The 26,292-nt window shown below is 41.6% G+C and overlaps 1 protein-coding gene across 2 annotated transcripts in view; it reads left to right on the top strand.

The window, feature by feature from the left end:
- Positions 1–26,292, top strand: part of elmo3 (engulfment and cell motility 3) — a 161,715-nt gene that overhangs the window by 122,971 nt on the left and 12,452 nt on the right. For both annotated transcript variants that reach the window (XM_073069708.1, XM_073069709.1), the window contains exons 16-20: positions 9,496–9,659; positions 10,791–10,903; positions 17,271–17,375; positions 18,919–19,001; positions 22,124–22,204. In XM_073069708.1, coding sequence (XP_072925809.1) covers positions 9,496–9,659; positions 10,791–10,903; positions 17,271–17,375; positions 18,919–19,001; positions 22,124–22,204 — 546 coding nt within the window. The remainder of the gene's footprint in view (positions 1–9,495; positions 9,660–10,790; positions 10,904–17,270; positions 17,376–18,918; positions 19,002–22,123; positions 22,205–26,292) is intronic.

Here is a 26,292-nt window from a genome sequence, read left to right on the forward strand (position 1 = left end):
CACTCAGTGTCTTTTGCTTCAGGGTAAACAAGCCCAGCCTGTCAGTCCAAGACTAGCTTCCCCCAAGCCAAACAATATCCTGGTGAACCCTCTCCAAATTTCCTGAGTGACCTTATAAACTATGATCAGAGGGACATGTACAAGTGGGCTCGATCACCAGTTTCTCATTTGAGCTAAATTGCCTGAGGGTAAGGCATTGGATGACATCTCTATCCATTGTTCACTCCTCCCCCATAAAAGCTAATCACTTCCTATGGAAAAAGTTGGACAATTTCGACTTGCATCCACAGTGTTTGATGTGTCTAGGCCTGTATTGGTTGGAGTTTAGAAAAATGAGTGGAGATCACACAGAGAGTGGTGAGTGCGTGGAATGCACTGCTGGCAGTGGTAGTGGAAGCAGATACAATAACCTCTTCGACAGGTACATGAAACTAAGAAAATTAGAGGACTATGCACTAGGGTAATTCTAGGCAGTTTCTAGAGTAGATTACATGGTCGGCACAACATTGTGGACCAAAGGGTCTGTAATGTGCTGTAGATTTCTATGTTCTATCTCATTAAAGCATAACACATATCTAACTAGAGTGCATGTGAAGAGGAAGGAGTCTAGAACCAGAGGCAACATACTCAAGTCCCCTTAGAACAAAGATGAGGTGGAATTTCTTTAGCCAGAGAGTGGTGAATCTGCAGAATTTATTGCCGTAGACAGCTGTGGAGGCCAAGTCATTGGGTATATTTAAAGTAGAGGTTGATAGGTTCTTGATTAGTAAAACCATCAAAGTTTATGTGGCGAAGACGGGGTGGGGAATGAGAGGGAAAGTTCAGCCATGATTGTTTGGCAGAGCAGACTTGATGAGTTGAATAGCCTAATACCTCTCCAATGTATCGTGGTCATAAATGAATGAGAATGATTGATTGAAACATATAAGATGCAGAGTGATTGTTGAGAGCATATTTTCACAACGGATCACTCTTTAAAAATAAAATGTGGCCCATTTATCATAGATGAAGTGATCTTTTTCTGAGGGTGGTAATTCCTTTGAAACTTTTTTCAAAGGGTGCTAAAGGAGGGTACTTTGAATATTTTTAAGGTAGAGAGAGAGATAGATTCTTGATAAGTAAGAAGATGTTATGAATGTTAGGTAGGAATGTAGTTTTCAGATAGTCAGATCAGCTGAGAACAGGTTTGAAGGGCTCAGCTACTAATTCATGAGTTTGTGATTTGCTTTTAAGGTCAAACACATAGAAAATGTATAACAAGAGGTTCTTTAAATGTTACAGTGATATTTGACAATATTATTTCTGGTAAATATCAGTTAATCTGTACTTACAAACTGAGTGTGATGTTCGCTTTACACCCTGTGTGTGATGCTTGCTTTTTTTTTAGTAATTTATTTTTTTATTGAAGTTCATCATCAAACAAACATTTCCATAAGATGTATCTTAGATACTGTACATATATATCATATAGTCATATTTGCCACAAATCTCCACATAATATTTATCTGAGGTATACACTTATAGAAAAGAGGAAAAAAAGAACAAGCAAAAGGAGAAAACTATGTACAAGTAGGAAGTGATTTTTTTTTACAACATATTCATTGATTTGTGAGAATAAAATCAGGCCTATGAGGTGTTATGTAGTTAAACCAATCTTCCCAGTATGAATCAAATTGTTCCAGCTTATGATTAACTTATGATCATCTCCATTTTGCAAATGTCCATTGTAATTTCCATCCGTGCCTTTAAAGTTGGGCTCTCCTGTGATAACCATTTCCTGGTAAGAGTCTTTTTACCAGCCACCAGCAGTATATACATTAAATATTTATCTTTTTTCAACCATTCTTGAGGTAAATATCCAAAATATATGGTCTTACTTTCTAAGGGTATTTCACATTTAAAAATGTGTAATGTACTTGCCTTGGTTACATTCTTGTAGGGCATTGTGTATCCCACTCCAATAGTCTTTGATAACGGGGCAATCCCAGAAAATATGATAATGGTTTGCATTTTGATTTCCACAATTTCTCCAGCAGACAGGCAGGTTACTATCATAATAGGATTTCTGAGAGGGTGTAATAAAATATCTTATCAAGTTTTTCCATCCAAACTCCCTCCATTTCTGTGAACTGGTACACTGGGATTGCCCCATTATCAAAGACTATTGGAGTGGGATACACAATGCCCTACAAGACATTTTTAAATGTGAAATACCCTTAGAAAGTAAGACCATATATTTTGGGTATTTACCTCAAGAATGGTTGAAAAGAGATAAATATTTAATATTAATACCTCCATATTATTGTCCATTCTACCTTGGATATAATTATCCCTCCTTCCTTCTCCCATTTTGTTTTAATGTATGAAGTCGAATGTGTTTTAAGATTTAACAAACCCTTATACACGCTTGAAATGATTCTACTACCATTATCGTGATTATATGCTTTTCTAAATAGCTCTATCAAACATGTACTTGCCTTGGTTACATTTTTAACAGTCGTATTAACATACTGTCACATCTGCAAATACCAATAAAAGTCTTGTTTTTCTAATAAGTGTTTCTCTTTAAGCATTTCCAAACTGAATGGTGTTCCTTCTCTCATTATATTTCAACTTTCATTATATTTCAAAGAACTGTTATTCCTTTAGCTGTTCAGTCCTTGAATCTAGCATCCAGTTTATTCGGCATAAAATCCGAGTCATATGCACACCATTTAAGAATTGCAATATCTCCCTCTAGTTTATATTCTTTTATAATAGTTTTACATTTTTAAGAGTTCATTTCACCCATGGGTTATCAATAGTATTTACGTAACTTTGTAGGTTGTTATCAGCCACAATTGCCAATATGGGGATGGAAAGTATCCTCTCTTCAATATTTTTCCATTGAGCATCATATGATGGGTTGCAGCAGCATATCACAACTCTCAACTGTGCTGCAAAATAATAATCTCTAAGAGAGGATAGGCCCCATCCCCATTTTCCTTGGCTAATTGCAAAGTTTTGAGATGAACTCTAGGTCCTTGCCATGTATATCTTGGAACATAGAAAATCTACAGCATGATACAAGCCCTTAAGCCCACAGGGTTGTGCCGAACATGTCCCTACATGAAATTACTGGGCTTACCTATAGCCTTCTATTTTTCTAAGCTCCATGTACCTATCTAAAAGTCTGTTAAAAGACTCTATCATATCTGCCTCCACCACCTTTTCTGGCAGCCCATTCCATGCACTCACCACTCTCTGAGTAAAAAACTTACCCCTGACATCTCCTCTGTACCTACTCCTTAGCAGCTTAAACCTGTGTCCTCTTGTTGCAACTATTTCAGCCCTGGGAAAAAGCCTCTGATTATCCACATGATCAACACCTCTCAACATCATATACACCTCTATCAGGTCACCTCTCATCCTCTGTTGCTCTAAGGAGAAAAGGCCGAGTTCACTCAACCAGTCCTCATAAGACATGCTCCCCAATCCAGGCAACATCCTTGTAAATCTCCTCTGCACCCTTTCTACGGCTTCCACATCCTTCCTGTAGTGAGGCGACCAAAACTGAGCAGAGTACTCCAAGTGGGGTCTGACCAGGGTCCTATATAGCTGCAACATTACCTCTCGGCTCCTAAATTCAATTCCATGATTGATGAAGGCCAACACTGTACGCCTTCTTAACCACTGAGTCGACCTGTGCAGCTGTTTTGAGCGTCCTATGGACTCGGACCCCAAGATCCCTCTAATCCTCCACACTGCCAAGAGTCTTTTCATTAATACTATATTCTGCCATCATATTTGACCTACCAAAATGAACCACTTCACACTTATCTGGGTTGAACTCTATCTGCCACTTCTTAGCTCAGTTTTGCATCCTATCAATGTTCTGCTGTAACCTCTGACAGCCCTCCATACTATCCACAACGCCTCCAACCTTAGTGTCATCAGCAAACTTACTAACCCATCCCTCCACTTCCTCGTCTAGGTCATTTATAAACGTTATGAAGGGTAAGGGTCCCAGAACAGATCCCTGAGGCTCTCCACTGGTGACCGACCTCCATGCAGAATGTGACCTGTCTACAACCACTCTTTGCCTTCTGTGGGCAAGCCAGTTCTCGATCCACAAAGCAATGTCCCCTTGGATCCCATGCCTCCTTACTTTCTCAATAAGCCTGGCATGAAATCCACATACACTACATCTACTGCTCTTCCTTCATCAATATGTTTAGTCACATCCTCAAAAAATTCAATCAGGCTCGTAAGGCACGACCTGCCCTTGACAAAGCCATGATGACTATTCCTTGATAATATTTTGTTCCATTCATTGAATTGATTTTGGTTAATCTCTATTGGTAGGGTCTGAAAGAGATATAATAGTCTGGCCAATATATTCATTTTAATGGATTCAATCCTTGAACTAAGACTAAAAAAAAGGAATTAGGTTCCATCTTGTTATATCTTCCTTAATTTTTTAGTATATAGGTGGATAATTGTATTCTGATAATTTTGCTAAATCTTTTGGCATAAGGATACCCAACTATTTGAAAGACTCTGATTGCCATGCCCAGGGATATCTACTTTCAATATCTCTTGGTGGGCTGTAGTTAAATGAGAGTAATTGGGTTTTATCTGTGTTGATCTTGTATCCTGATAATTGACCATATTGTTCAAAGGATTGCATCAATTTAGGAAAAGACTATGTTGGTTGCCCTAAGTAGATCAAAATGTCATCCACGTAACAGGCCAATTTATGCTCTTGTCCCTTTAATAGTAATTCCCCTGATATCTTCATTTTGTCTAATGTATTGAGCTAATGGTTCCAGACATAATGCGAAGAGTAGCGGTGACCATGCACAACCCTATCTCATGCCCCTTTCTAGGGTAAAACTATTTGATAAATATCCATTGATTTTAATCCTAGCAGTAAGATTGTCATATAGTGCCTGTATAGTTTTAATAATTGTGTCATGTAAACCAAATCTATGTAAAACTCTGTAAAGAAAATTCCAATTAACCGAATCGAATGCCTTTTCAGCGTCCACACTAATCACTCTAGCTTCAATTTTATTTTCTTGTATATGATCCGTAATGTGAAATGTCCTTTGTATATAGTCTTGTGTTCGGCATTGTTGTATAAAAACTGTCTTATCATTACGTATCAGTATGGGTAGAAACTCTTCTAATCATTTGGCCATGATGGAGGTAAATAATTAATAATCTACGTTAAGAACAGATACTGGTCTAAATGACCCACATTCCATTTTATCCTTGCCTTCTTTCAGTATAGCTGAGATTATCACCTCCTTCCAACTGGGTGGCATTTGCACCTCTTTTAGAGCCCAGTTCAGTGTGGGGAGTAAAACAGGAATTAACTCATTTTTAAATTCTTTGTACCACTCTGCCATATACCCATCTGATCCTGGTGACTTGCTTAATTTAAGCCAACTAATTGCAGCTTTTAGTTCAGCTTCAGTTATGTCAGCAGTCATCGTTCTATTTTGTTCTTCGCTTAAAGTGGGTAACTCTAGAGAATTCAGGAAGGTGTCAATTTGGGTTATGCTCCCCCCTGGAACTTTGGAATATAGAGTTTAGTAAAACACTTCAAAAGCTTCTTGAATTTCACTTAGCTTTTTTTTATCACTTTTGTTCTTGGATTGCTAATTCTATGAATTGTATTTTCTGCTATCTTTTTTTCAGTTTCCACGCCAGTACTTTCATAGATTTAGATCCACTTTCATAGTGTCTCTTTTTCAGAAACATTAAATTTTTCCTGATTTCGTGTAGCCAAACTATTAATTTAATTCCTAATTTTTAAAATTTCCTCTAATGTTGTGTCAAACTCGATTTGTGTTTTTTTTCTAGATCCTTCAGCTTATTTTTTGTAATTCTTCTAATGTTTTATTCCTTTTTTTTCTTGTATGAAAATACCGCTATAATTTCGCTCTTAAGACAACCTTCAGAGTATCCCATAGAATGGGAGGTGAAACCTCTCCATTACCATTGAATTCTAAGTAAAGACCAATTTCTTTTTTAATTTGTTCCTTAAAATAGGGATCATTGAGTAGTCTTGAATTTAGTTTCCAAATAGTATTCTTTGATTGTAGGTCAAAATCAACATATAACATATAACCATATAACAATTACAGCATGGAAACAGGCCACCTCGGCCCTTCTAGTCCGTGCCGATGCTTACACTCACCTAGTCCCACTGGCCCGCACTCAGCCCATAACCCTCCATTCCTTTCCTGGCCATATACCTATCCAATTTTACTTTAAATGACAATACCGAACCTGCCTCTACCACTTCTACTGGAAGCTCATTCCACACAGAAAATGATTTACTGGGATGCAACCTATTCAAAAGTCAACAGATAAATATATAGGTGCATGGTCACTTACATCTATTGTCCCAATTCCACAGGAATTTATTTTGTCTTTATCTTTTCCAAATGTTATGAAATAGTCTATTCTCGTATATAAAGAGTGGAGGGCAGAATAATGAGTGTAATCCCTTCTGTTGGGGAAAAGGTCCCTCTATATATCAATTAAACCAACATCCTTCTTATGTAAGGATTTTGTTTCATAGGTTTTTCTATTGGAAGAGTCTAACTTTGGTTGTAATTGTAAATGTATGTCTCCCCCACATATCAAGAGACCTTCTGTTTCCGTTACCATAATATTAGTAATTTACTGGAAGAAACTAGTATCACTTCCTGGGGGTGCCTATATATTCAAAAGAGTAACTGAATTTCTGTCTATATTCCCCCATACCAGAATATATCTGCCCTCCTTATCTCCCATTTTGAATACTTTTTCAAAATTTAGCTGTGATGTTTGCTTTATAGTTACTGTAAATCTGAGTTCAGGCTCAAAAGGATGAAGGGTTTTCATGTGTTGAAATACAGTGTGAAGGGTATATGTTTCTGTTGCAAGGCATAAGACTGAACACCCTCCCAACTTTCCTCTGCTCAACCCCCTCCTCTCCCCCCTCACCCTCTACCCCCCTCTATTCCCCTTCCCACTCTTCCAGTTGAATGTCAGTGTTGCTGTTAAATGTGAGTGAAAGTGTGGTACTAATGTTAATTGAATGTTTCAGTAAGCTATAGCATTTTGCCGCAATTTCAGCTGGAGGAGGAGAAACATCAGCAGCTGGTTCAACAGGAACAGCTAACAGCCTGCAATAAATGATAGGCCCAACAGTGAGCACCAAATGATTTACTGGGATGCAACCTATTCAAAAGTCAAACAACAAACAGCACAAATGCCCGTTGCCATCTCAACCATGAGGTCATTTCCTTTAAAACGATTGATTGATAGGCAATAGCCTTTTAGATTTGTGACAAACATTGAAACATCCTAATGAAGGGGAGAGACTGTAATCCTAGAAAAGTGACTGGTTATCTAATGCGGGATTTAAAATTATGAAGTGATTTATTATAGATGGGTGAGGGAGATACTTTAACTTAAGCAGGTCAATAATGGGGAATATCTACAGCTAATAAATGCAATTAGTGATGCAATTTTATAATATTTACTCACTGTGCAGGGAATTTAGATCAACGGTAACAATTCCTGCACTGCAAGATCCTACAAATAGCAGTTGGGAGGGTTTGCAATTCCAGCCTACTTTTAGTAATTTGAATGTTGGCCAGGTTGCCTTAAGAAATCCATGCAGACTAGGATGCCAATTAGAACACAAGGGTGGTATCCAGAGGGGTGTGTTAATGATCTGAGTTAGAGCTGAAAAATGCTGGGATAAGGAATGGTTGCCTTGAAGATGTCACTAGTGTCATAAAAACCTAATCTGTATCCTTGCCATCCTGTGTATCTCCAGGCTTCAAGAGGGTGATTAACAGCTTTTTAAGTCACTGAGATGTTTTGCTTTGATACAGAAACTCAGGCTACTGGTGAGAAAGGTCCTCTCTGTCACATCCTTCATGCACAGCTGGAGTCTCAATATCTCCACATGCTGATCTCACTGTGGTGCAGACAAGATGGTAGTGCAGCTTCTCAGGGTGCAGGTTTGTCCAAAAAACAAAGGTCTGGGGAGGGATCCAAACGACCTTTGCTGAAGTTTGTCCCATGTGTAACACCAGACTCTGTGGTCTGCATGGACACAAGCTGAGATGAACTGAAGATCACCATCTTGGTGAAAGAAGCACGTTTGTCTGCTCAAGACTTGATGGTCTCCAGGTGTACTGTCTGCCATTGAACTGGCATGTTCCAAGCTGTAGGAGTATGTGTTGAGGCACACACTGAAGCTCGGTGTAGCCAACACAAAGATTCTGTGGGGGAAAGGCCACGATGTAGGGTTTCCATAAAATTGTACTGATACATCTCTGAAACAAGCCCTTTAACCAACCTGCAGACTGACCACTACCCAGCTGTCTTCACTAATCCTATACTCAATCCATTTCATTCTCATCCACTCCAACCAGACCCCACCACTCATCCACATGTTAGGGCAATGTACAGTGGCCAATTAACCTATCATCTGATGTGAGAGCGAGCCCGTACAGTCACAGGGAGAATGTGTAAGCTCCACAGAGACAGCTCCAAGAGTCAGGACTGAAGCTAGGTCACTGTAGCTGTGAGCCGGTGGCCATGCCAGCACTCCCATTGGCATCGGCTGCTCCTGGACCCTCAGACCCGGCGTGGATAAAATATTGGAGAATATAATTGTTTATATATATAAACAATATATATTTATTATATAACAATTATATATTTGTTAATATATATAAATATCATGAATGAGTGTTAGACACAGAGAATGCAGACACTATAATATCATTGTATAATTGTATAAGATCGATTTGGGGGGAAAACTCATTTGAAAGTACCACCAGTTTGTTAGGATATAAATGCCAGTAATGCCAGCATATCCTGATTCATATTTTGATTGACTCTTTTTAACTAGTGGGACCAGAGCATATTTTAAGAGGATAGGTTGAGTGAGGTTGACTTTTCCCTTTGGAATGAAGGAGGATTAGAGGTGACTTGATAAAGGTGTACAAGATGATAAGAGACACAGATTGAATGGTTAGCCAGAGACTTTTTCCCAAGGCAGAAAAAGTTAATGCAAGAGGGAATAATTTTAAAGTGATCAGAGGAAAGTGTAGGTAGGATGTCAGAGGTAAGTTTTTTTTACACAGTGAGTGGAACTGCCAGAGTTGGTGGTAGGGGCAGATACATTAGGGGTATTTAATAAGCACATGGATGATAGAAAAGTTGAGGGCGATGTGGGAGGGCAGGTTAGATTGATCTTGGAGTAGGTTAAAAGGTCGGGACAGCATCATTAACTGAAGGACCTGTACTGTGCTGTAATTATCTATGTTTTACTTTGAGTTGTGTCTTAACATGTTTAAAAAGCCACAATTGGAGGAATAATAAGGTGCATCTGATCTGAACGGTGACCCCCTTCCAGCACAATAGCTCCTTGACACTGAAGAGTGCAAAACTCCATGTGGATCAGAGACTAAAAGATCTCTCTGTCATCTGTTCCAGGTTATGCAGGTGGTACGGGAGCAGATCACACGGACACTGGCGACCAAACCCACCTCCCTCGAGCTGTTTCGCAACAAGGTCAATGCCCTGAACTACAGTGAAATACTCAAATTACGGCAGACAGAGAGGATGCATCAGGAGGAGACTCTGGCACCACCAGTCCTGTAAGAGTTTAACACGGCCTTGTTGACTGTGACATGAAGTGGAAATGAGATGAGCAAAGATTTGAGATGTTTCAAGAACATACCTAAGCCTTTCTATCTTCCAGGTATCAGTGACCTTGTCAGCTGGCAAAAGATGAGGTGGACTGGGTTCTTTCTTATTTTGCTGGGTCCCACAGTTAAAATTCAACATGTTTTAAACATTGTCCTGAATTACCGATCTTGGTTTTGGAGAAGAAGCATCACTCTCACTGTCATGAAGTGATTACTTCTGATGTGCACATGGATTTCATTAAGATGAAGCTCTAATACTGCCTAAATTGTTTATCTTCAACTTCCAATTTGCTCATCACCATGTTCTTTCCTATCTCTGTAATCTCTTCAGGTCCAATAAGCATTCCAGATTTCTGCACTCCTCCATTTCTGGCAGGGTTTTCCAATCTTTCTTATGCCAGGGACCCTGACTGTTAATGGGGGGGGGAATCTTTGGACCCCAAGATGGGAATCCTTGGACTATTGGTTTATTGTCGATCACTCCCCCATTGTGCTTTCAGCTGCCAAAGCTCTGAGCTGTGGAATTCCCTCCCAAACTTCTCCTCTCAAAAACCCATTGAAAACATTAGAACCTATTTCAATGACCACCTGCCCTAATATTTGCAAGATTCCTGGTGCTAATGATAGACAAGAAGTGGTTTGTAAAAGCTGGAGAGATTCCAACTCATAATTTCCCTCAACTCCTTCAAATTCTACACCCACTTGGGCTGTTCGTGCTCTCGAATGATAGCAGTGAACAGAAGGTCCTGGTGTATTGGGATTGTAAAATGAAATGAATAGGACAATATTGGTCTATTGGGTCCATTCTTTATATTCAGATTGAATGGGCAGAGATTTGGCCCTTTGTACAATGGGAGTGAATGTGGACTACTGGAGCTTACAGTGCATTGAAATAGAGGAAAGAGCTTGAACCATTAGTAATGCGAATGAAGAGGCATTTTGGAAGAGGATTCTGATGGTATCAGTGTATACATGCATTATATCGGAAGTATGTGCCTCTGTGTGTGCAGTTTGTGTACATGCACAGTTGAATACATACCTATGTCTGCCTGTATAACACACATCTCTTCGGTTGCACAGGGAGCTGAGAGAGAGATTGAAACCAGAGCTGATGGAATTGATCAAACAGCAGCGCCTCAATCGTCTGTGTGACGGGACACTCTTCCGCAAGATCAGCAGCCGCCGGCGCCAAGGTACGCTCTCAAAGACTTGAGGCTGGTTCCTCCACTGCCTCTCACCTCTTTAAGACAATTATCCCGGGAGTGAAGGGGTTAATGTATGAGCTATGTTTGATGGCTCTGGGCCAATTCTTGCTAGAGCTTAGAAGAATGAGGGGAGATCTCATTGAAACCTATTGAATTTAGAAAGACCTAGACAGCGACTTGGTCCACTTCTAACACCTCCGTCCCCTTTCTCAATCTCTCTGCTTCCATTTCTGGAGACAAACTGTTGAACGACATCTTTTATAAGCCTACTGATTCCCACGGTTATCTCAAACTTACCTCTTCCATCCTGTGTCCTGTAAAAATGCTGTTCCCTTTTCTCAGTTTAATCATCTCCACCGCATCTGTTCCCAGGATGGAGCTTTCCTTTCCAAGACATCAGAGATTTCCTTTTTCAAAGATCGGTGTTTCTCTTCCACCACTATTGATGCTGCCCTCACCTGCATTGCCTCCATTTCCCAAACATCTGCACTCATCCCATCTTCCCTCCGACTTAACAGGGATAGAGTTCCTCTTGTCCTTACCTACCACCCATGAGCCTCCAGAAAACACATCATAACCCCGATTTCCACAGGGATCACTCCCTCCATCATTCCTTTGTCCATTCATCCCTCCCCACTAATCTCCCTCCTGGCACTTACCCCACCTAAGCAGCCAAAGTGCTACACCTGCCCATTCGCCTCCTCCCTCACCTCAATTCAGGACCTCAAACAATCCTCCCAGGTGAGGCAGCACTTCAGCTGTGAATCTGCTGGGATCATCTATTGCTTCCGGTGCTCCTGATGTGGCCTCCTCTGCAATGGGTGAGGTCTATCATAAATAAGGGGACTGCTTCACTGAGCACCTTCACTCTATCTGCCAAAAGCGGAACTTTCCAGTGGCCAGATATTTTAATTCCTGTTCCCATTCCCATTCCAACATGTCAGTCCACGGCCTCCTCTTGTGCCACAATGAAGCCGCCCCCAAGGTGGAGGAGCAACATCTTGTATTCTGTCTTGGTAGCCTCCAACCCGATAGCATGAATATCGGTTTTGCCTTCCAGTAAAAAAAATTCTGCCCCCCTCCCCTCTTCTTCCATCCCCACTCTGTCCCCTTATCTCCTCTCACCTGCCTATCACCTTCCCCTGGGTCCCCTCTTCCTTCACTTTCTCCTACAGTCCACTCTCCTCTCCTATCAGATCCTTCCCCTCCAGTCCTTCACCTATCACCTTCCAGCTATCCATCTTCCCCTCCCCCTCCTTTTTATTTTGGCATCCTTCCCCCTTCCTTTCCAGTCCTGAAGAAGGATCTCAACCTGAAATGTCAACTGTTTATTCATTTCCATAAATGCTGCCTGAACTGCTGAGCTCCTCCAGTATCTTGTGTGTGTTGCTTTGGAATTCCAGCATCTGCAGACTTACTTGTGTTTAGATAGAGTGAACTTGGATAGGATGTTTCTTATAGTGGGGGAGTCCAGGACCAAAAATAGAAGTATGTCCCTTTAGAACCGAGAAGAGAAGGAATTTTTTTAGCCAGAGGGTGGTGAATCTGGAATTCGTTGCCACAGATGGCTATGGAGGCCAAGTCATTGGGTATATTTAAAACATTAAAGGTTATGGAGAGGATGGGATGAAAGGGATAATAAATCAACCATGATGGAATGCGGAGCAGATTTGAATGGCTTAATTTTGTCTCTTATGGTCTTGCTCTTGTGAAGGAGCTGGTTCTTGATGTACAGTGTTTTCTGATGCATTTTCCAATGTAACGCCCACTGTAAAATGTAATGTAGGGTTGTTCATGTATCAGGGCAGCCATGGGCCCAGAGCTATGACCTTTAATCCCATCACATGAGCTGGGCAAACTGAATTCAAGGAACTGAGTAGATCTGAATGAAAGTTTAGCCAAAAATTTAGTCGTAGTTACAGTAATGTGAATCTACAGGAAATTCCCATCCAGTTCACAACCATCCTAAGAGGACACGGCATGCTTGCGTGAAAGTTGACAATTCGGGTCAAGACCCTTCCTGATTCCAGTGAAGGATCTCAGCCTGAATGAGCAACTCTTTATTAATCTCCATTGATGCTGCCTGACCTACAGTGTTCCTCCAGCAGTTAGTGTGTGTTGCTCTGTGTGATTTCCAGCATCTGCAGAATCTAGTGTGTTAATGATTTGCAGTAACTCGAGTTGGGATAACAGAATGGTGCACAGATTGAAATATAATTTGAGGTCATGCAAAGAGAAATGCTGAAATGATAATAAAGGAATAACCAACAGAGGTAGAGTTCAGACTCGGAGAACATGGCAGCATCCCTGGGAAAGCGGTGATTGCTTCTGTTGAGGGTGTTTTTGTATGCTGATCTACCTGCATTTCAAAGCCTGGTTCTTGCCTTCACTGTGCTGGTAAGGGTTGGGGGACTGGTTGTGAATGTGCAGCAAGTGTTTCACTTTAAGGATGCACCCCCACTGTGTGATTTTACATCTTGCCTGGTTAATGGTTTGGGTTAAAGGTCAGATGGATAGCCTTCTGCAAAAGACTTGAGGTAAAACTGATGGAGTAATTTGCAGAGAGGAAGTATATTGTCCCCCCAGGGGGAGGGGGAGGAGGTTTATAGCCCTGTCCTGCTTCCGCTATTGGCAGTTTATTGCTGTGAAATTACCCAGCATGAATTCCTGGAGTACAGCTAATACTTGGCTGTAACCAACCCCTCCCCCTCCCTAAGTGATGAGAGTGACTTTGAGATTAGAATCAATATTATTAAATTGGAAGTGGAGGCTGACTCTTTGAAAGCTGCAGTGCCTCATTAGAAGTGGATTTGATTTTCATTCTAGTGATAATATGCTTGGATTTAATTGGAATTGCCAACCTTTTTGCAAGCAAGCTGTAAGTTAGGCCCTTTGATCCTAGCCTGCAGAAACTGCCTCCACCCCACAGCCTGCTTTATTCCAGGAGAATAGTGGATGACGAACTTTGACCTATTAGTATTGGGTGGTACAGTGGAACAGCTAGAGGTGGTGCTGTCTTGTAGCTTTGACAGTCGGGGTTCGACTCTGGCCTCAGGTACTGTCTGAGTTAATCATGAGATTCTGCAGAAGCTGGAAATCTAGAGCAGCACAAATAAAATGCGGGAGGAACTTCTCTGGACAGAAACAAGCATTTGATGTTTTGGGCTGACCTGCTGAAGGGTCTTGGCTGGAAATGCCAACTGTTCCAGGACCTTTTACTTTACTTACTTTTTTGTCACCAAACAATTGATACTAGAGTGTACAATCATCACAGCGATATTTGATTCTGCGCTTTGCGCTCCCTGAAGTACAAACCAAAGTAAAATTCAAATTATAAATCATAATTAGAAAACAGAAAAGGGAAAGTCAGGTCCGGATATTTGGAAGGTACGGCCCAGATCCGGGTCAGGATCCGTTCAGCAGTCTTATCACAGTTGGAAAGAAGCTGTTCCCAAATCTGGCCGTACGAATCTTCAAGCTCCTGAACCTTCTCCCGGAGGGAAGAGGGACATAAAGTGTGTTGGCTGGGTGGGTCATGTCCTTGATTATCCTGGCAGCACTGCCCCAACAGCATGCGATGTAAAGTGAGTCCAAGGATGGAAGATTGGTTTGTGTGATGTGCTGGGCTATGTTCACGATCTTCTGCAGCTTCTTCCGGTCTTGGACAGGACAACTTCCATGCCAGGTTATGATGCACCCTAGAAGAATGCATTCTACGATGCATCTATAAAAATTAGTGAGGGTTCCTGCAGCACTTTATGTCTGTTTTAAGATTTCCCCATGACTGCATGGGCTTCCTTAGTTTCTCTGTATTAATACCTCAAGCTGGTATGGGGGGATCACAGTTCAGTGTTTGTCTTTGGACAAGATTACTCAGAAACCCCACCTCAGAGGTTTTAACATTTCTTGAAGAGCTGAACATTTTGAGCTTGCCTTCTGTGAATGAGGAGGAGTCAGGTTATTGGCCTCCTGTAGGTTATCACTAGCAAATCTAGTGTACTCAGAGAGTGAATGGAATGTAGAGCTCACCTTCTCAAGGTGAGTGGCTGAGTGATGTATCCACAGACACAGAGAATTAGAAGATGCACAACTGGGGTTAGATGAAGGAGCACTGCAGGTAACATAAGCATCAGGAACTGGATACCAAGCAGTGGTAAATTCTCTGCGCAAGCTGGATGGAATGGCAACAAAGCTTTTCACTGTAACTTGGAATATTTAATTTATTTATAGATACAGCACAGTACAGTCTTTCCAGCCCAACACACCCACAATTACACCCATGTGACCAATTAACATGCTAACTCATACAAGAAAAAAAATCTGTAGATGCTGGAAACCCAAGCAAAACACGCGCGCGCACACGCACGCATACACGGATGCTGGAAATTCAAGCAACACACTCAAAATGCTGGTGGAATGCAGCAGGCCAGGCAGCATCTATAGGAAGAAGTACAGTCGACATTTCAGGCCGAGACCCTTAAACCCTGCCCCCCATATAACCCTCCACCTTAAATTCCTCCATGTACCTGTCTAGTAGTCTCTTAAATTTCACTAGTGTATCTGCCTCCACCACTGACTCAAGCAGTGCATTCCACGCACCAACCACTCTCTGAGTAAAAAAACCTTCCTCTAATATCCCCCTTGAACTTTTCTCCCCTTACCTTAAAGCCATGTCCTCTTGTATTGAGCAGTGGTGCCCTGGGGAAGAGGCGCTGGCTGTCCACTCTGTCTATTCCTCTTAATATCTTGTATACTTCTATTATGTCTCCTCTCATCCTCCTCCTCTCCAGAGAGTAAAGCCCTAGCTCCCTTAATCTCTGAGATGCATACTCTCTAAACCAGGCAGCATCCTGGTAAATCTCCTCTGTACCCTTTCCAATGCTTTCACATCCTTCCTATAGTGAGGCGACCAGAACTGGACACAGTACTCCAAGTGTGACCTAACCAGCGTTTTATAGAGCTGCATCACTACCCCGTGACTCTTAAACTCTATTCCTCGACTTATGAAAGCTAACACCCTATAAGCTTTCTTAACTACCCTATCTACCTGTGAGGCAACTTTCAGGGATCTGTGGACACGTACCCCCAGATCCCTCTGCTCCTTCACACTCCCAAGTATCCTGCCATTTACTTTGTACTCTGCCTTGGAGTTTGTTCTTCCAAAGTGTACCACCTCACACTTCTCCGGCTTGAACTACATCTGCCACTTCTCAGCCCACTTCTGCATCCTATCAATGTCTCTCTGCAATCTTCGACAATCCTCAACACTATCCACAACACCACCCTTTGTGTCGTCTGCAAACTTGCCAACCCACCCTTCTGCCCCCACATCCATGTCATTAATACAAATCACGAAAAGTAGAGGTCCCAGAACCGATCCTTGTGGGACACCACTAGTCACAACTCTCCAATCCGAATGTACTCCCTCCACCACAACCCTCTGGTTTCTGCAGGCAAGCCAATTCTGAATCCACCTGGCCAAACTTCCCTGGATCCCATGCCTTCTGACTAACTGAAAGAAAAGATAGTAAGAGGTTTGAAAGTGGGAGGGGGAAATCTGAAATGATAAGAGAAGACAGGAGAGGGAGGGATGAAGCTAAGAGCTGGAAAGTTGATTGGCAAGAGGGATACACAGCTGGAGAAGGGGAAGGATCATGGGATGGGAGGCCTATGGAGAAAGAACGGGTGAGAGGAGCACCAGAGGGAGATGGAGAACAGGCAAGGAGTGATTGTGAGAGGGGCAGAGAGAGGAAAAAAAGGAGAGGAAAAAAGGGGGGATAAATAAATAAGGGATGGGATAAGAAGGGGAGGAGGGGCATTAACGGAAGTTAGAGAAATCAATGTTCATGCCATCAGGTTGGAGGCTACCCAGGCGGAATATCAGGTGTTGTTCCTCCAACCTGAGTGTGGTTTCATCTTGATGGTAGAGGAGGCCATGGATAGGCATATCAGAATGGGACATGGAATTAAAATGTGTGGCCACTGGGAGATCCTGCTTTCTCTGGCAGACAGAGCGTAGGTAATACACACACGTATATGTTGGAGGTACTCAGCAGGCTGCTGAGTTCTTCCAGCATTTTGTGTGTGTAACATACCAACCCATACATCTTTGGAATGTGGGCAGAAACTGGAGCATGGAAAGGAAACCACGTGGATAACATTACAAACTCCTTACAGATAATGGTGGGAAATGAAGCCGCAGTTCCTGGCACTATCCACTAGACCACCGTGTTGTGTAAACAATTCAGTGCCTGTCAACTTGAATAGCAAACAGCTTACCATAGTTTCTCCAGCGGAGATGAAGGGCTAGACCGAGGTGTGGAGGGTTAATCTTTCCCTTCTGTTTAATCTGCAGACAAGCTGTGGTACTGTCGCCTGTCACCCAACCACAAGGTCCTTCACTATGGAGACGTGGAAGAAGGAGTGGAGAACCCTGCCATCGAGTACCTGCAGGAGAAGAGTGCGTACCACTCTGGAATATTCCAGAAGCAGACACAGCCCTTCATTCTAGCCCTGATGTGTAAAAGTGCAGTTTTAGTGGTGAAGCACAGTCAGAATGGACTACGTGGGGTGATCCATCCATGTAGCACGAATGCGGTTTTGGGGAAATTGCTGGGTACAGGGAGAAATAAATAGAAAGGTATATTGATGGAAGTGGATAAGGTAAAATGAAGCCCTTAAACCAGCACTGAGCAGAAGACTTGATCTCTTTTGTTTCCACAGTAAGTTTTATGTAAGTCTTTGAAGGTGATTGTCTTGTATGAAAGATGCAGTCATCTCCCTCCAAAGTATCTCACAGCTACTGACCAGCCCCTCATCTCATGCCCACTACATTAATTTAAAAATTTAAAAACAATTGTTATCCTACAACTATCAGGCTCCTGAACCAGTGAGGATAACTTCACTCCCTTCAACTGATTCAACAAACTATAGACTAACTTTCAAAGACTCTACAATTCATGATCTCAGTATTATTTAATTCTTTTATTTGCACAATTTGCCTTTTGCACATTGGATGGTCGTCAATTTGTTTATGTATAGTTTTTTCATAAATTCTTTTGTATTTCTTTATTTTTCTGTAAATGCCTGCAAAAAAGAATCTACAGGTAGTATATGGTAACATACACATCCTTTGATGATAAATTTACTTAGACTTTCAGGTTGTTTACATGACATGGGTGTGCACATAGCACAATACAAGGCTCTTCGGCAAGGAAACCAAGAGCAAAAACCTTCCCAAAAAATCATCCAGAAACATGTACAACTAGTGTCAATGGAGCCTTGCCCTAATATTCACTCCATAATGTTGTTTCCCCTCTCCAAGAGATGACAAACATAATTACTTGAGCACTGTTTCCCTCAGGTTACTATTCAGAAGTGAGAGGTGACAAGAACTTGAGAAAGGGTATAGGGAGAATGATTCCTCTTTTGGGAGGAAGCAGAAGTAGATTTTACTGCTTAAAAATATTGAGGCACCCATTTAAGGTGGAGATGAAGGGTACTCACAGCTCCCTTTTACAAAGGTCAGAGGAGGCAGTTTCTTTGAATATTTTCAAGCTACAAATAGATAATCAGGGTGTAAAAGGTTAACAGAAGTAGTTGAGAACACAGAGTTGTGATAAAATTGTGATCTTATTGACAAAGAAGCTTGGTGACCTACTCCTGTTTCTAGTTTGTAAATAAGCATCTTTTGGCTTGGCAGACTGTGAACTGGAACATATTGCCTTCAAGTAGATTGAACAGTAACCTTAAAAAAGAGAATTGGATAAACATTTAAAGGAAAAGGAATGATGGCAGAATTAATTGGATTTTTTCACCGTAGCAGATGAGTCCTGTCAGACCTGCCCTGCTCTGGAACTCCATGATTTGAGCTTCATTCAGTCTTGAGGCCAGGTTGCCCAGAGGTCTGCATCTATTGGTCTGAGAGGGTGTCAGATAGTGTTACTTAGGGTAAATTTTGAGCTGCATCACAACCTGACTGAACTCTTTTGCCATTCCTCTAGTTCCTGTGGCAGACATTAAAGCCCTGGTGACTGGGAAAGACTGCCCCCACATGAAGGAGAAGAGCACGATGAAACAGAATCGGGTGAGTCCAGCCTGTGGCGTGCAGAGCCAGCCAACCCTGAGGGAGTCTGTCCTGCCACCCTCACAATTACCAGGACACTATGTGTAAACATCCCTGGGAATAAGTGGTGAGCTACCCACAGCTCTAGTTAGATGATATTCCTGGGCCTCAAAACAGTTCCAGTTTTGATGTCAGAACAGGCAGGTATTGGGGTCTACAAGTCTGTAAGAGAATTGGCAAAATAAAACTTTTATTTAGAAAGGGAGACAGCAAAGAGGAAACCATAGGACAATTACCCCAACAATTAAACTTGGAAAAATGTTGAAAACTATTCTTTCTATGAGATCTTGGACAATAAGACCATGAGACGTAGGAGCAAAATTAGGACATTTGGCACGTTGAGTCTGTCCCATCATTTTATCTTGGCTGCCTTCTTCCCTTAACCTCAGTAATCAAATATCTATCAAACTCTGCTTTAAATATACCCAAAGACTTGTCCTCCACAGCCCTCTGTGGCAATGAATTCCACAGATACGCCATCCGCTGGCTAAAGAAATTCTTCCTCTTTTTTTTGTTCTAAGGGAATGTCCTTCTATTTTGTGGCTGTGCCCTCTGGTCCTAGACTATCCCACTTTTAGAAGTGTCCACTCTATCCAGTCCTTTAAACATTTAGTAGGTTTACACCACACTTTTGCACCGCAACATTTAGTAGGTTTACTCACTTTACACCGCACGCTGTCGGAGCAGTGCTGCCAGGATAATCAAGGATACGACCCACCCAGCCAACACACTTTTTGTCCCTCTTCCCTCCGGGAGAAGTGCAGAATCAAATATCGCTGTGATGATTGTACGCTCTAGTATCAATTGTTTGGTGACAATAAAGTAAAGTTTCAATGAGATCCCCTCCCCCCACCTTGCTTGTTAAAGAAGTTCTAGCAGGACTTTATAGAAAATTTTAATTGAAGTACACTGCTACCTCATTTAGAGGTTAGAATGTTGTTGTATTCAAAGGTTCCTTTTTACTATCTAAGTACATATGCAATATACAACTCTGAGATTCATCTTCTCCAGATAGCCATGAAACAAAGAAAACCTTGGAAGTCATTGAAAGAAAGACATCAATCCCACCCTCCTCTGCACAAAAAAAATAAACAAAACTGGCAAACCCCAAACCCTCAACCCCCTTCCTTGCACAAAATTAACAGGTTGCCCAGAAAATGGCAGCTAAAACATCAAACCCCAAACCCTCTGTGACACTGGAATGGAGGGTTGGACAGAATGGGGTAGTATCCACCAGAGTTTAGCTGAGTGAGAAGGGAGTTTGTTAAACTGAGGTGCGAAGGCCTTGAGAAGGTCTGGACAAGATCAATGCAGACAGGATGTTTCCTCTTATGGAAGAATCTAAAACTAGGGGAAAGGTCAACCTGGTTAAACATCATCATGGGGCTCTCTGACTAATCCTGTCTAAAGACAACTTGCAGCTCCCATTTAAGGTAGTAAAGAGATTTTTTTTGTTCTCTCAGGGCATCATGAGGCTTTGGAAGAGAATGGTAAATGAAAAGTCTATGAACATTGATAAGGGATTGAAAAGTTACTGTGAATAAACAGGAATGCAGCATTGAGGTTACATTTAGATCAGCCATGATTTTATTGAATATCAGGACAAACCAGATGATTCTTATTCCTAATTCATAGGGAATTGTTCTGCAGGCTTGGGGCCGTTCATAGTCATGGTCTGATGAATTAGAATCAGCAAAAAACAAACTGCGTTCAGAAATTCAGTTGGCTGAGCAGCATCTGATACAGAGTCTCAACCAAAGAAATCGGTACTTCCTTTCCTCTCACAGATGATGCTTGACCCATTGAGTTCTTCTAGCAGTTTGTTTCTTGTTGCAGAATCTAGCATCTGCAGTGACTTCTGTCTTTGAATTAGAATCTCCTTTGCCCACCTTTGGCTTCACACCACAGTCCACACTTAGTTTGAGGTGTCCTTTAGAGAATTAGACTCAGGTGACTCCCTCTTTAAAGTCTCAATAATGACAAGCATTTGTAGTGCACCTTTGATGTGGAGAAAGAGCTCAGCTTTAACGCCACTTTTAAAATCTGACACCATGCCTCACAGGCAAATATTAGAACATGTGACTAAAACTCAATCAAGGAGATAAGCTTCAATAAGTAACACAAAGAATAACACAGGAAGAATGAGTTTGGCGGCGGGGAAAATTCCAGAGCTTGGACTCTTGCGGCTGAAGGAGAAATTAAAATGGGTTTAGACTGGAATAGTATACAGTGTGCTCCAAGCAGTGCAGAATGGACAGCCATTCATTGTAGTGAAGAATTACTTCTTAAAGTCACATACTCCAAAGTGACAATGGTGGTAAAAAATTTAGAAACCTAATGTTCATGAAATCAAGTAATTGCTTAATTAAAATAAACTAAATTGAAAAAATAATTATCCACAAATATTTCCATCTTTACAGTACACTTCAAAAATGAGTTCTACGTCTGTGAAGCATTTTGGGAATTCCTGACCAGGAAAGGCAAACCTGTCATTTGTCTGGATTGTAGATGATAGAATAGAAACATAGAAAACCTACAACACAATACAGGCCCTTCGGCCCACAAAGTTGTGCCGAACATGTTCTTACCTTAGAAATTACTAGGGTTACCCATAGTCCTCTATTTTTCTAAACTCCATGTACCTATCCAAAAGTCTCTTAAAAGACTTCTGGAGCAATACACAAAGGAGCTGGAGGAACTCTATGGACCCTCTGTGGAGGGAGATGGACAGTCAATGTTTTGGGTCTTGAGACCAGACACTTCAATTATCCATCTCCCTCCACGGATGCTGCATGACCTACTGAATTCCTCCAGCTCCTCCAAGTGTTGCATTTACTGCTTATCTTGCAGCTCCTGAGATATCCACCAGGGTGAGCAAGAACCACAGTAGCTAACTTATGGTTGAGGGAGCAGGTTGTGTCATGACAACACTCAATTCTTCACTGCAGGCTTTGTTTTAGACCCTTATTGTCACCATTGAAATGCACTCCTCTTTGTAAATTCAATCTTGTTGAATGGTGGAGCAGTTGCAAATGATCCTATGGCCTACTTTTGCTCTTAATTTTTATGTTCTCTGTTCTTAGGAGGTGTTGGATCTAGCCTTCTCCATCCTGTATGATGCAGAGGACTACTCACTGAACTTCATTGCTCCTAGCAAATATGATGTGAGTCTTGATTATGATGGAAGGTTGCCCTCATTGGGAAGAGAGAATACAGGAAGTAATTGCTGTAGTCTCTGAGTATGAGCCTGATGCTTGAAAGGGTTAGGGAAAGGGAAAGGGTTTAACATCATTAAACGTGAGACACATGCTCCAGGTAACTAATGTGTAACAACCAGTGAAGAACATCAAAAGAACATAAAACCTAATAACTTTGGGGAAGATAGAGGCAACAATGGCAGCTTGTGTTTATTCAGTACTTTCACCTTTGTAAACCATTCCAAACTGTCTTGTCAGGCAAGATTGAAATAAGTGCCAATATTCAGATGAAAGAAATTTCTGCCCCTCCAATACTGACAGATTAGTGAGTCAAAACATGGCAGATGAAATGTGAGATATTCTTGTAGAAGGAATGAAGAAAGATTTGATTGTAAGAGGGGTGTGGATAAGCTCATGTTTTTGTAGCTTAGAGGATGTTGTGATAATGCTGTTTCTTAAGAAAAAACTTTGAGTGAATCAATAACGGAGCAAAAAAGCAATCATCTGTTGATTGGACTTTATTACCACATTGACTGGGCTTCAACTCGAGCAGGGCTTCCCAACCTGGTGTCCACGGACCAGGTAAGGTAAGGCTCCATGGCATGAAAAAAGTTGGGAACCCCAGATTTAGAACATTGTACCCTGTTTATTTCTGAGCACGTATGCAGCCAACAATGTCAAAAGAAGTTTTTAAGGAATAAAGAAATAAAATGGACGATCTTAAAATTCAGCTACAGATTGGCAAGTATGACATTGTGGCCATCTCTGAAACTTGGTTAAAGGATGGCTGCCATTGGGAGCAGAACGTCCAAGGATATACTGTGTATTGGAAAGATAGGTTAATTGGCAGAGGGGTTGGTGTGGTTCTGTGTATAAGAGGTAATATTAAATCATTGGAAAGAGATGACATAGGATTAGAGGTGTAGAGTCTCTATGGGTTGAGTTAAGAAATAGCAAGGGTAAAAGGACCCTAATGGCAGTTGTATACAGGCCTCCAAACAGCAGCCGGGGTGTGGATTACAAATTACAGCAGGAGATAGAAAAGGTGTATCAGAAAGACAATGTTATGATAATTGTTGGGAATTTCAATATGAAAGTGGATTGGGGAAAACCAGGCCAGTACTGGACCTCAAGAGAGAGAATTTGTAGAATGTCTAAGGGATGGCTTTTTAGAACAGCTTGTTGAGCCCACTAGGGCTGTGCTGGATTGGGTGTTGTGCAGTAATCTAGAGGTGATAAGAGAGCTTAAGGTTAAGGAACCTTGGGGAACAGTGATCATAATATGATTGAGTTCACTTTGAAATTTGAGAGGGGAAGAAATAAAATCTAATGTGTCAGTATTTCAGTGGAATAAAGGAAATTACAAAGGCGTGAGAGGGGAACTGGCTGAAGTTGACTGGAAAGGCACATTTGCAGAAAGGACAGCACAGCAGCAATGTCTGGAGTTTCTGCGAAAAATGAGGGAAGTGCAAGACAGATATATTCCAAATAAGAAATTTTCAACGGGAAGAAGGACACTACCATGGCTGACAAGTGAAGTCAGAACCAAAGTAAAAGCAAAAGAGAGACCATACAAGGAAGCCAGAGATAGTGGGAAGACAGAGGATTGGGGAGATTTTAAACACTTGCAGAAAGAAACTAAGAAGGTCATTCAGAAGGAAAAGTTGAATTATGAGAAGAAGCTGGCGACTAATATCAAAGAAGATACTAAAAGCTTTTTTAAGTATGAAGGGTAAAAGAGAGTCGAGGGTAGATATAGGACCAATACAAAATGATGTTGGAGATGTTGTAATGAGGGATGTAGAGATGGCAGAGGAACTGAATACATATTTTGCATCAGTCTTCACAGTGGAAGACATCTGCAGTATACTGGCGATTCAAGAGTGTCAGGGAAGTGAGGTTTGTGTAGTGAAAATTACAACTGAGAAGGTGCTCAGGAAGCTTAATAATCTGAGGGTGGATAAATCTCCTGGATCTGATGGAATGCACCCTTGGGTTCTGAAAGAAGTAGCTGGAGAGATTGTGGAGGCGTTAATGATGATCTTTCAAAAATCGATAGATTCTGGCATTGTACCAGATGGCTAGAAAATTACAAATGTTACTTCGCTATTTAAGAAGGGTGGGAGGCAGCAGAAAGGAAACTATAGACCTGTTAGCCTGACATCAGTGGTGGGAAAATTGTTGGAATCGATTGTTAGGGTTGAGATTACGGATTACCTGGAGGCACATAACAAGATAGGCCAAAGCCAGCATGGTTTCCTGAAAGGAAGATCCTGCCTGACAAACCTACTGCAATTCTTTGAGGAAATTACAAGTAGGGTAGACAAAGGAGATGCAGTAGATGTGGTGTACTTGGATTTTCAGAAGGCCTTTGACAAGGTGCCGCACATGAGGCTGCTTAGCAAGGTAAGAGCCCATGGAATTACACGGAAGTTACTAGCATGGGTGGAGCATTGGCTGGTCAGCAGAAAACAGAGAGTGGGAATAAAGGGATCCTATTCTGGCTGGCTGCCAGTTACCAGTGGAATTCCACAGGGTTGGTGTTGGGGCTGTTGTTTTTTATGATGTATGTCAATGATTTGGACTACGGTATTAAGGGATTTGTGGCTAAATTTGCCGATGATACAAAGATAGGTGGAGGAGCGGGTAGTTTTGAGGAAACAGAGAACCTGCAGAGAGACTTAGATAGTTTAGGGGAATGGGCAAAGAAGTGGCAAATGAAATACAATGTTGGAAAGTGTATGGTCATGCACTTTGGTGGAAGAAATAAACAGGCAGACTATTATTTAGATGGGGAGAGAATTCAAAATGCAGAGATGCTAAGGGACTTGGGAGTCCTTATGCAAGATACCCTAAAGATTAGCCTGCAGGTTGAGTTGGTTGTGAAGAAGGCGAATGCAATGTTGGCATTCATTTCTAGAGGTATAGAATATAAGAGCAGGGATGTGATGTTGAGCTTTATAAGGCACTTGTGAGATCACACTTGGAGTATTGTGTACAGTTTTGGGCTCCTTATTTTAGAAAGGATAAGCTGACATTGAAGAGGGTTCTGAGAAGATTCACGAGAATGATTCCAGGAATGACAGGGTTATTGTATGAGGAATGTCTGGCAGCTCTTGGGCTGTATTCCTTGGAGTTCAGGAGAATGAGGGTGGATCTAATAGAAACATTCCAAATATTAAAAGGCCTGAACAGATTAGATATGGCAAAGTTATTTCCCATGGTAGGGGATTCTAGGACAAGAGGCCACAACTTCAGGATTGAAGGACGTCCTTTTAAAACTGAGATGCAGAGAAATTACTTTAGTCAGAGGGTGGTAAATCTGTGGAATTTGTTGCTTTGAGCAGTTGTGGAGGCCAAGTGATTGGGTGCATTTAAGGCAGAGATAGATAGGTTCTTGATTAGCCAGGGCATCAACGGGTATGGAGTGAAAGCAGGGGAGTGGGGATGACTGGTTGAAGTGGATCAGCCCATGATTGAATGGCGGAGCAGACTCGATGGCCCAAAACCTTATGGTCTTATGGAAGCTCTTCCTGGAGAAAGACAGGTGAAGAAATTTTGCCAATTCCAGTGTTTAGGGTCATGGTGGCTGCTTATAAAGGTGCGATAAAATCTGGGTGTTTTCCAGGCTACAATCTGAGAGATGTAGATATCTAAGTGTTGTGTGGACCTGGAACCAGGGAAAGAATGATGGAATCTGAAGGCAAAGATGGGAATTATAAAATGATTCTGCTTAACTAGATACTGTTGTCTGTCAACAAGTGTGTGGGATGCAGCTGAAGTGACTGAGGTGCAAGTTTGGAAACAGGAGCAGAGTTTTGGATGACTTAAGTTTATGGAGGATAGAATGAGGGATGTTACCATGGGCACATTGGAATGGCCATGTTTAAATTGCACAGTCATGGTTGAAGGTTCTATCTATAGATGACAATAGACTGGAGCACAATCAACAATTTAGAGAGGCAAAGAAATCATTCCTGCTATGGAATCACTTTGTGATATAGAGCTCATTTGACCATAAGACATAGAAGCAGAATTAGGCCATTCAGCCCATC

This window comes from Hemitrygon akajei, chromosome 17 (assembly GCF_048418815.1).
Source record: "Hemitrygon akajei chromosome 17, sHemAka1.3, whole genome shotgun sequence".
Lineage (NCBI taxonomy): Eukaryota > Metazoa > Chordata > Chondrichthyes > Myliobatiformes > Dasyatidae > Hemitrygon > Hemitrygon akajei.